This window comes from Podarcis raffonei, chromosome 8 (assembly GCF_027172205.1).
Source record: "Podarcis raffonei isolate rPodRaf1 chromosome 8, rPodRaf1.pri, whole genome shotgun sequence".
Classification (NCBI taxonomy): Eukaryota; Metazoa; Chordata; class Lepidosauria; order Squamata; family Lacertidae; genus Podarcis; species Podarcis raffonei.
Window position 1 is genome coordinate 68,407,286 of NC_070609.1, and position 12,095 is coordinate 68,419,380.

Consider the following 12,095-nt stretch of genomic DNA (forward strand, 5'->3'; position numbering starts at 1 on the left):
GCACCTGAAATGTTCCCAGAAGTTCCCAGAAATGCTGCCTGAAGCAGGATTTGGCCAGTTTTCAAGGGCCCTGGCACCTGCCCCTTCAGTCCTTTACTGAGGTTTCCACTCACTGTTACGGATGCAGCCAATGATAACCAAGGCAACAATTTGGATAGAAGAGCTGCTTGTTGTCCTGTTGGTTGACTTAGAAAACACAGAACTGCTTGGATCAAGAGCAAGGAGGACAGTGCTCATTTGATTCCACCCCATGCCTCCACTGCAGTTCCTTGGTAAGTGGAAAACAGAAATGAAGAACAGCTAGGCAGTCTGTATATTAGCAGCTGCCAACATCTACCTGTTTGTTAAGTAAAGCTACCCAATTAGTTTTGATTTTTTTTTTAATACTTAGTGTACAGCCTAAAATCTCCAGACAGTTTGTTCTTCCCAGTATGTCTTGGTACTACACGAACTACTCTTAACAAAACCTCATTTGAATGCCTGCTACCCCCTCCCACTCTCTACCTTAAGGCTGTTACCAGATGCAGACACAGATGGGAACAGTACCAGCCAATTCTGCCCCCCCTTTTTATAATATAGTTGGACAAAGAGGTCTGTCAACGCAACCCTGCACACCATTTTGTAATTATGTTAGCTGGTCTAATAAATTATGATAAGGGCTTTAGGTTAAAAATGCTTTTCTTTGGTATACAAAATAGTGTAACAAGGCCACTGGCAGCACCCAATGTAAAAAGTGTCTCTGTGTGTGTGTGTTTTACTTGTTTCCCTTGGATTTGATATCCCGCCTTTCACTCCCTTTAAGGAGTCTCAAAGCGGCTAACATTCTCCTTTCCCTTCCTCCCCCACAACAAACAGTCTGTGAGGTGAGTGGGGCTGAGAGACTTCAAAGAAGTGTGACTAGCCCAAGGTCACCCAGCAGCTGCATGTGGAGGAGCGGAGACGCGAACCCGGTTCCCCAGATTACGAGACTACCGCTCTTAACCACTACACCACACTGGCTCTCAATTAAACAATTGTTTGCTCCTCCCTGCCCGACCTTTGACCCAGCCACAAGGAATAAATAACAGTTAAGATTCACATTTACTTCAAGTTTATTAAGCTTAAATATACCTTGCTTAAGACAAAAAAAGGTCATGCATTCGGTTCCATTCCAGCACCATATATTTTGACACAAATTTTCAGAGAGAGAAAAAAATGGTTCAGAGAAATAAGCACTATAAAACATTGGATTACCAGTACCAAAGCAGGATTTCTTGCATATTAGTGACAAACTTTCAGTAAGCATAGAAAGATTCAACCAGCAAAGGTGACACAGGCCGGGAGCCAAAGCTCATGTGCAGGCACTGGGAGGGCTGGCATGGTTGCTATTTCCTCCCTTCTGGCAGCATCTTATCTCATCGAATGCCACCTGGAAAGATCCGTGACCTTTTGGGGTACCTTTTTGGAGGAAGGATATGAGGAGTTTCCGATAAATCCTTATGCACAAACCTCACATGGCCCTTTGGATCCCAGCCACAGAACATTATTCATGCAATAGAGCAGAAAGTCTCTATATACTTGACTTTTAAGAGATACAGGTTTGTCAAGTTTTAAGGAAATGTCCATAGTCTTTTCTCCTAGCCCTCTTATTAGAGAGGTACTTTGGTGCTATTCATCTAGTTTAGATTAAAACAAAGTAAAAAGCTAATCAAAAATTCCCTTTTCTTGTAAGATAAAAAAAAAAAAACTTGATCCCATGTGGCAAAAGTTAATATAAAAATCAGACACTGCTGCTTGTGTGTTCACAGTGAGACTTCTTTGGATATCTGACTGCAACGAGAAGCTGTAGCTAGATGCATTTGCATCTGACTATAGAAGGTTATTAAAGGCAACTACCATCACTCAACCACATTTCCACTCAAATGTGCAGTCTCCAAAGATTAACAGAAAATAACTTGGGTTCTGACAAAATAATCACATTAGCAAAACAGTTCACAACCTGTCAAACCGACAGGTGCTCTCTTTAAATGAAGAGAGAGAGAACTTTTATCCCTGCAAAACAGAACCTCAAGCATATGTAAATATGACACTTGCAAAAGTAATATGTTTACTGATAAGAGTTAAAAATGAAACCATGCTTCAAAATATACAGGTGGCTTACTTGAGACACACTGACGGAGGGAAAGAACTTTTCACTGGCATATTTATTTGACTCACCAAATGAATTTTATGACAAGCAAGACTTGTTAGATGAGCTGGAAACTCCTCTATATGTTCTCTCTCTCTCTCTTCTTCCAGGGAGTTGATAGGCAGTGATCTCTCCACCCTTTTTTTGGAAGCAGACTTTTAAAATCCAATTTTGCCTCTTGTCATTGAATAGCCCAACTTGGCCTCATTATTGATGAAAGACATTAATCCCACATAGGTCTCAATGAGAAGAGGGCGCTCCAGCAGCAGAACTCCATTTGCCCTCCCAGGCAGAGGGCACTCCTTGTGGGCCTTCTTCACAGCTTGGATCAGTTGAGTTTTGAAGTTCTCCAACTTAAAAACAAACACAAACCATACCTGTTAATTATACTGGATAGTCAGTAAACCAACACTGCAGAACTTCTGTATCCGTGAACAACTAACTGCAAATGGCTCAAGCGCTTTTTTAAACCCCTAACCAGAAGTGTGCCATGAAATAACAGGTTTCATTCTAACTCCATAACAGAAGGATGGAAGAAGCCATACAATTAGCACAGCCAATGGGACTTTGGAATAGGGCTTGTTTCTCAAACAGCATCCCTTCGTGCCATATGGCAAGTTACTTTTGAAACCATGAGGACACTCAAGAGCAGTTTGTTGGCATAGCAAGAGTATCTGCAGTATAAAAGAATGACCCTCACAGGATGGGTCCAGAACCTTAGATGTACCTACAAATTTATATATTTGAAAGTCTCAAGACCTTTCAGTTGGCATCAAGTTGTCTACTGCAAACTCTTGTCAACCTTTTTTGGAAGTAAACCAAACAACTGTCCTTTGCCTGTATGCTTAGATGTGTGGATTTTGTGCTAAGAAAACCAAAGAGAAGACACACATTATTTTTTTAAAAGGCCAGTGGAGAAGGGGTCAGTAGCAATGGAGAATAATATCAAGGCAGCTAAAATCAATCCCAGCTCCTTCTCCAAATCAAGCCTTTACACTTCCATCAAACCCTCAGGAAGGACAAAGTGTAGGATGCTGGTCTGTCTTATGTACAGTGGTACCTTACTAAAGTTCTGTTATGATTTCTACCTAAAGAACTTGACCTTGACTAAAGTCACCCAAAGAACGCACATATGGCAACACCTTACTTGACAAAGAGATGCAATCTTTTCATCAGCATCAGCCATTGGATGTTCTGTGAAGGTGGCATATGGCACATTTGTGGACCATGGGTTCCATCTATTTATGAAGGAGGCACGGCTTTGTTTATCCCACTGGACTCTGATTCCAAAGCCTTCTCGTCTGAAAAAGGGAAAGATTGTATGCTCACTCAAGCTCCCCCTTCAGCCATGCAGTTTCTGTGAACCCTGCAACCATTTAAACTGTTTTATGGGAAAGCAATGACACACAGCCTATATAAAAATATGTTACACTGTGAAACCTGATAGCTTTTGTAGTAATTAAAGATGCATGAGGAGCTTAAATGGAGATATGGAAGCTAGAAGCTTAAGCAAAAAGCTTCTAAAGTCCATATCTACTAAAGACAGGAGCTAACAACTGCAAGTCTTCTATAATGCTGTGGGATTTACAAGACAGACAAAACAAAGAACAGGAAACAGAACCAGAACCCACTTGTTCAGTGATTTAGGAGGAAACTCAAATTCTCCAATGGAAATTGTATCAACGGCATTAAGTGATATTCTGGTCACTTGCTGGCACTGCAGGCTGATGAAGTCATATTTACAGATCAAAAGGGACCAATCAGTAATGAGAACCAAGCGCTCCTTCTCATTGTTCCAGTGATCAATTCTGGAAAGGGGGAAAAATAAATAAAGATGAGTTAGCATGGTTTATCTCCCTAAACTAAACACAGATGATAAAGTAAGGAGGGCTTTTAAGAAATAAATTATTTGTACGCATGCCCATCCCAGTTTAAATCGAAAGTCTATTTTTACTGCAGTTAGATACACACTAAAAGGTTTGTGGCATGGTTAGCTAATCCTGTAATCAAGAAGTATGGATAATTCACCAGTACCTCTTCTACAGCATTGCTTGTGGGCCACCCTTGCACCTTCTAAGGCAGAGGCAAGAGTGGGCAGAGCAATGGATATGATCCTTATCTTTGAACCATACATTCCAGGTCTGCAAAAGTGAATAGGTCTGTGTACTCTACCCCTGTCCAGATCTTGGGTCAATAAAAATTCTAGCCAGGCAAGAACATGCAAGGAGCGGGGCTTGTGGGAGTCCTGAGGGTCAAATGGAGAGGCCTGCAGAGTCACCTTTGGCCTCTGGGCTTGTGGTTTCCCACCCCTGCCTTACTGCCTGGATCAAAACAAGTCAGTCTGGTTCCTGCGCCTGGTCATTCTGTTTACCTCTCACCCTGCTTTTGGGAGGCCTGGGGTGGCATGGTCAAGTGCTTCTTTTAAAGTGGTTGCAGTCAAGAACTTTGTAAAGACTTCTCCTGCCAGATCACAAGATCTTCTGCATGCAGTTTGGCTTGCTTTTCTGATGTTAATTGAACCACTCCTAAGTTTCACCTGTTTTGTTGGAAAGAATGAAAGGAGGGAAACTGCACTGAAACTGCGTATCAGACCTGCTACTTACTCAGTCAGCAGCCATACACTCTGCACTTCTCCATCTTCAGTGGGCATCACCACCACTCGTATCTCGTTCACTGCCTGCTCTATTGTTCCTGGCTAAATTAAAACAAAAAGGAAATAAATTTTCCCCAGTTAGAGTAATATCGACATATTCTCTCCCCCAACAGAGCCCCCATACACAATTGCAGTCTACCCCCAGGATATTCCCCCCACCAAAAAAATTACATGCCCCTTTCTCCTGTCTACTTCCCAGAGCTTCCAACCACAGGGGCAGTCTACCCCTAGAATGACGTTCTTTCTCTTGAAAATTGATTTCCTTCTCTTGTCTTTCTTCTCACCACAGTTGCAATCTACTCCCTGCTAAATATTCCTCACCGCCCAAAATTATGTGTCCTTTGGTCTCCTCTCTTCTGCCCTCCCAAACTAGAGCCTCCAGCCGCAGGGGTGGCCTACCCGAATATATTTTCCTTTCAAAAGTAAATTTCTCTCTGTCACCGTCTCTCTGTCACTGCAGTCCAACAACCCCACCCCACCGAATATCCCCACACCGCCATCCAAAATTATGTGCCCTTGGATAGCTCAGCTGCTGACGATACCAAGGGGGCAGGTTCGATCCCCGTGTGGGACAGCTGCGTATTTCTGCATTGCAAGGGGGTTGGACTGGATGACCCTCAGGGTCCCTTCCAACTCTACGATTCAGCGCTCCTCTTCCATTCCAGAGCCTCCAAGCCACGGTTTCCCACTAGAATATCCCCCTAACCGCGCCCAGAATCGCGTGCCCGTTTCTCTCCTCTCCCTCCAAAGAGAGCCTCCAGCCACAGGGGCAGTCTACCCGCAGAGGAGCTCCCGCGCGCCAGAGAGGTGGGCGTGGCGTCCGCCGCTCCCTCCCCCCCTCCTCACCCGGAAGACGAAGTACTCCTTGAGGCGGCCCCCCCGGGTGGGGTTTCGGACGCTGAGGGGCCGCAGGGTCTGCCTGGGCGGCGCCTGTGCCAGCAGCGAGGCGGAGGGCGAGCTGGGCGGCAGCTCCCCCGTCGGCGTGAAGGGCACGTCGGCCTCGGCCGCGGGCACCAGCAGCGCCGCCCCTCCGGAGCCCTCGCAGGAGCCCGGCCCGACGCCTTCCACCGAGTCCCGCATCTGCAGCATCGCCCACACCGGCGCCTAGCGCGCCAGGCCTCTCTGGCGGCCGCCTCACAGCAGCGCCTTCTGCGCCTGCGCGGCGGCGGCGGCAACGGCAGCCTCTCTCCTCTTGCCCCCCGCGCGCCGCCCAACGGCCGTCCTGAAGGGGCGGGAACTCGGCAGCCCGTAGACTCACGCGGGGCGGGGAAATTTAGACTCATCAGCCGTGGAGGACGAAGGCGCAACTTTCGGGTCGGCTTCCTCCAACGTTCTACGTGTATCAGCTGCTGGGGATGCCCAGTGCCAGGAGAGTTGCTGCTGCTGCGCTCAGCACCTGCTTGCTGGCTTCCCGTAACGGGCAGCTGGTTGGCCGCTGTGAGAAGCAGGTTGCTGGACTTAAGTGGGCAACCTTTGCCCTGATCCAGGAGGGCTGTTTTGGTTGTTCGCGATTGGGGTTGCCAAGCCATGGTGGCCACCTGTCACGAATGTCTTCATTGAGATTCCTGCATTGCAGGGGGTTGGACGAGATGACCCTTTCAGCTCTAGGAGCATCCCAGACCCTGAGATGTCAGGGACCAGACCTGGGACTTAGGGGTGAACCGCTGTGATGTCAGTAAGCACGACAATGTTTAAGCATTGCTCACAGCATAGCACCTGGAAAGGAACAACAGAGGATATTGCAGTCTATGCTTGCTATGAAATGCCCTTGCAACAGCCAGTGTTAAGTGCTGCAGGCATTCAGCTTCCTTCTGATTTCACCACCTACATCTACGCTTCACTAAAACCAATGCCCAGGTTTTTATTTGTCTGAATACCCAGAGCTCCTGTTTTTATTGGTTTTTAACATCCTCTCCTTATACTACTGTTGTATTGTTTGCGTTTCGTGTTTTTGTTTTAGTGAGAACGTTCACTGTTATTTTTACATTGTACACCACGTAGATTGAAATACTTTCTTGTCACTTGTACAACTTGTATACAGTGAGATTACAGGAGCACCCGCACTCAGCTCTCTTAGTCTTAATTTAAGGTTACCAGACATCCCCGTTCCCCAGGGACAGTCCCTGGATTTACAAATCAGTCCTCATACAAAATCCATTGAAGTTGAAAAGTGTCCCCAGATTAATGGAAAAGAATCTGGAAGCTTTATCTTAATCCCCCTCGTTTACTGACGCACACCCACCAAACCCGAAAGTCAGTTGCCCTGTTGTTATCTTTTCATTCAGCAGCCTAACAGCCCATGGATAGAAGCTGTTCTTTACCCTGTTGGTGCGTCTAATCATGCTTCTATAGCTTCTGCCCGAGGGCAGGAGATCAAGAAAGTGCTGGCCAGAGTGTGAATCATCCCTGAGAATTTTCCTCACTCTCCTAGGGCAACGTTCTTCCATGTCATCCAGTGGATAGATAGATAGATATATCAAGTGCTTTTAAAAACAATTGAAATACATGTATATCACTTTTCTCTCTTTATTTATATTATGTTGTTCCCTTTTCTGGGATTGAAAATGTTCAATAAAGAGTAGGCTATAAACACTTCCAAGAAATAAATAAATATGGCACACCTAGTCCAACCCCCTGCAATACACAAATCATTTAGCTAAAGAAGGGATGAAACTAGGTGTTGTTCCACCTGGGTCAAATGCCTAGTTTGGCACACAAACCCCACGTGCATTTCCATAGACACACAAACACACAGCCTGAGAGCCGCAATGGCACCCCTCTGGGGGCTTCGCCTGGGACAAAAAACGTGGCTAGTCCCATAGCTACGGTTTTGGCTAAAGAATCCTTGACAGGCATCCAACTTCTTAAAAACCTGCAATGAAGGAGTCTAAGGTCGGCGGTTCGAATCCCCGCAACGGGGTGAGCTCCCGTTGCTCGGTCCCTGCTCCTGCCAACCTAGCAGTTCGAAAGCACATCAAAGTGCAAGTATATAAATAGGTACTGCTCCGGCGGGAAGGTAAACGGTGTTTCTGTGTGCTGCTCTTTTTCTCCAGAAGTGGCTTAGTCATGCTGACCACATGACCCGGAAGCTGTCTGCAGACAAACGCCGGCTCCCTTGGCCAGTAAAGCGAGATGAGCACCGCAACGCCAGAGTCGTCTGCGACTGGACTTAATGGTCAGGGGTCCCTTTACCTTTTTACCACCTTCCGAGGTAGTCCATTTCCCTGTTGAACAGCTCTTACCCTCAGAAAACTATGTCTATTCCTACAGTTTAGTTGGAATTTCCTTTCTTGCAATTTGAATCCATTGGTTTGGATTGTGCCATCAGAAGCAGCAGAAAACAAGCTTGCTCCACCTTCCATGTGACAGCCCTTGAGATATTTAAGATGGCTATCATATTTCCTCTCAGTTTCCTGTTTTCCAGGCTAAACATACCCAGCTTCTTGCTTGCCCTCCTATGCACACGTTCCAGCTTGTCCATATCCTTAAACTTAAACATCCTAAATATCTTTACAGAAGCTTATGGAAAACTTGACCCATTGGTCAATATCCAAAAAACAAAAGTGCTACACCAACAAGCACAAAACAACCTCTCTTCAGTGCCACAAACCCAACTTAATGGTGTAACATTGGAAAGTGTTGATCACTTTTCCTACCTGAGCAGTTATCTTTTCACAAGGAGCAACATCAATGATGAAATCCAGTCTTTCCTGAGAGCTCTGTGAGTGCAGCTTTCTGCTGATTGAAACGCAGAGTGTTTGAGGAATGGGACATTCACAGGGAAACCAAAATGCTTATTTACAAAGCTACTGTACCACCAACTTTACTGTACACTTGTGAAACATGGGCCATTTATAAACGCCATCTCCCAATTCCTTGAAAGATTTCATCAATGGTGTCTCCGAAAATTTTTACACTTCACTTGGGAAGACAGGCAAACTAATGTCAGTGTACAGGAAGAAGCAAAGATCACCAGTGTTGAAGCAATGTTTCTTCAACATCAGGTTTGTTGGACAGGTCATGTTGTTTGGATGCCTGATTATCGTCTTCCAAAGCAACTATTCTATTCCCCACTCAAGAATGGAAATTGAAATACCAGTGGACAACAAAAGAGGTTTAAAGATGCTCTCAAGGCAAATCTTAAAAAATCTAGTATAAGCACTAATAACTGGGAAACACTGGCCTGTGAGCACTCCAATTGGAGAACAGCCTTTACCAATGGTGTTCATGGGCTTTGAAGACACTCGAACTCAGGACGCAAGGGAGAAATGTGCTAAGAGGAAGGCATGCTTGGCAAACCCTTACCGTGATCAACTCCCACCCAGAAACCTATGTCCCCACTGTGGAAGGACATGTGGATCCAGAATTAGCCTCTACAGTCACTTACAGACTCACTGTTAAGACCCTTTTCATGGAAGACAATCTTACTCAGCTATGAGTGATCACAGAAGAAAAAGAAGAAGAAGAAGAAGAATTAAACGGTGGTGCCCAGAACTGGACACAGGCCTCCAGGTGGGGTCTGACTTTGACGACTCGTAATGTTGTGACACAGGCAATATGTCGTTTTCTTAGGATCTCACAATGTGTTCCTTATTTGGGAGTTCTTCAGGTGACAACTCTGCAGTTTAATATGTCCTGTCTCACCTGCCCTGATGTGGTTACAGGTAAGTGCTGCCATCTAGTGATATGATTTCGAAAAATTCAGCCCCTGAGAGCTCCATCTAAGGAGAGAATGAACAGCAAACAGTCACTGGGTTTTAAGCCTATTGATAACATTCCTTCTGTTTTATTTGTGTTTTCATCATGGCTTTTTTATTTAGTTATAAAAAAAATATGCTTTAGGCATCCTCTGGGGGATGGAGAAACAGGATAGCTATATCTTAACTGAATGAAATTCTTCTAAATGTCTACCCAGATACCTGTTCCAAAATGGCAATGCTGCCTGTCTGTATTGCAACAGACAGAAACAGGAGGAAGTTGACAGCTTTAAAACAAAGCAGCGACCCTTGAGGTTACTGATTAGGAAGTAAGTCTCTTTGAACTCAGTGAGAATTACTCCTGAGTAAATGTGGAGGGCTGGCCTGCCAATTGCATTGTAATAGGGGGAGGAGATCACTGCATGTTGTGTTGGACTTCCCAAGTTTGGGAAAAACAATTGCAGGAGAGTTTTAAATGTGCGCTGAAATGCAATAAGTATGCAGCTGTGCGAGAGGCAAATTCCAGAGGCATACCCATTTAAGCCGTGCAGTAACTGAAAAAGGGTAACCAATTTATTGCAGCATAACCATTTATTCACTCTAAACCAGGTCTGGAGAGTGTCAGGTCAGGAATGGGTGGGCAAAGGCAGCCCTCCACAGCTCCCTATTGTGGTACTCTCCCAAGCCATGCCCCATCCTGGCTCTGCTTCATGGGGTCAAGACCTACCAGAGATGTGTTGCGGTGCTCATTTGGCCTTGCACTCCTGTTCAGATCCTGTCTTTCCTAATGAAGAGTTAAATCCACTTGCTTCATGTGATTGACTGCTGGCTCACTCCTGTCAATAAACAACATGAGTGAAAGTGAACAAAACAGGTATGACTTCCCCAACTCTGGGGAGCAGTTGCCAAAGAAGGTCGGATCCTGTGCCCTCTCATAGGATTTTGCTCAGCCTGTTGCAATTTTCTGGTGGGATTCAGTCACCAGCAAATTCAGGCGGCACAGTTATTATTTACAGTGGTACCTTGGGTTACAAACGCTTCGGGTTACAAACTCCGCTAACCCGGAAGTGGTTGCTCCAGGTTAAGAACTTTGCCCCAGGATAAGAACAGAAATCGCGTGCCAGCGGCGCAGCGGCAGCAGAAGGCCATGTTAACGAAAGTGCGCCTCAGGTTAAGAACCGTTTCAGGTTAAGAACGGACCTCTGGAATGAATTAAGTTCTTAACCTGAGATAGCACTGTATTTGTTTGTTAAATTTGTATGCCGCCCTTCATCTATAGATCTCAGGGCTGTTCACAACGTAAAACTGGCTTGGCACTCTTGTGTAAGAAACTCCCCCCCAACTTTGTGTGATAGGCAACTGCTCTGGGAAGTTTGGGATAACAGTAGATTGCTGCAATGTCGCAAAGCTTCCCTGCAGACAAACTTGCATACTTTGTGCAAGTCCACCACTCCACAAGGATGAATATAAACAGGCTGTCTGGAAGTGACCATAGCAATATATGTGATGGCATGTTTGGTAGGCAGTGAAACACAAGGGGGATCTGCAACAAAATGTGCCTCCTCTTCAACTGTGCTCTACCTTCTCGAATGTTCAGTGATCATCAATGAAAGCAAAAAGTTCATTTGCTACCAAACTCTTAAAAAATTTCAATGGCCTTTGACCTCCTTCATCTCTGGCCACCGTAATCCCAAGCAGGCACCTTCCATTTTATGTTCAGGAGAAAGCAAGTGGATTTCTTTTTAAATCAGTGGAAGGTTTGGGTATGCAGCTCTTTGAAATAAGTGGCGGACAGCAGTTCGTGAGCTTAGATTAGGGACTCGCTGTGAGGGAGTGGGAATTCGCAACAAAGCACAGTTGCATTATATGTTACATACCTTTCAACTGTATAGAAGCCTCAAATACCAATATTTATTTTGTAAAGGTTCTCTTCCATATTTACACCAATCATATACTGGGCCACATTCCTCCAAATTTGGGCCCCTTCTCCCTTCGAAATGTCATTTCCCAGTACTAATTTCCCATTTTCCCACAACAAATGTTCTTAAACCCCCCCTTCCTTGCATTGTATCCTTATGGATACACCCCAAAGGGGCTCCTTGAATCTGGCGGAGAATCTCTTCCTCCCGCTGAACGCCGATGCCCTACACCCACCACTAAGCAGACGTGAGCCATACCCATTCCTTTGTGGGATCTCGACTTCCCCCGTAGGGAATTTGTCTTACGTGAAGCACCTTTTCCTAGTTGCTCCTCTATTCCAGGCACACAAGGGGGAGCCAATTGCTAAACAGTTTTAACAGGAAATGCCTTTATCCCAGAACGGGTTTGCAAGTTATTTCTCTCTCCCTGTTGTTCACTTTATTTTGCGTCTGCATTGGTTCCTCTTCCACTGCAAAAAATATTTGTAAGTCATTTGAGCCCTGTCACAAAGATGCAACTGCATTTCTTCCAGCCCCGCGAGGGACCTTAGCTGGAAGCATCTGGAATGAACATCATGGATGCACAAATCTAGCCGTTGCAGGGGCTTATTTTCAAAGCACTGTAAACGGACTTTCCTAATGCCGTGTTCTATTTCCAA

The 12,095-nt window shown here is 45.4% G+C and overlaps 1 protein-coding gene across 1 annotated transcript; it reads right to left on the reverse strand.

Moving 5' to 3' along the window:
• Positions 1 to 1,073: 1,073 nt before the first annotated feature.
• Positions 1,074 to 5,985, reverse strand: TPRG1L (tumor protein p63 regulated 1 like). The gene is made up of 5 exons (XM_053400631.1): positions 5,667 to 5,985; positions 4,771 to 4,862; positions 3,799 to 3,975; positions 3,315 to 3,468; positions 1,074 to 2,520 (listed from the first exon to the last, which is right to left on the reverse strand). Exons 1-5 carry the CDS (start codon positions 5,907 to 5,909, stop codon positions 2,326 to 2,328), a joined length of 861 nt encoding a protein of 286 aa, XP_053256606.1. The 5' UTR covers positions 5,910 to 5,985; the 3' UTR covers positions 1,074 to 2,325.
• Between the last annotated feature and the right edge of the window lie 6,110 nt (positions 5,986 to 12,095).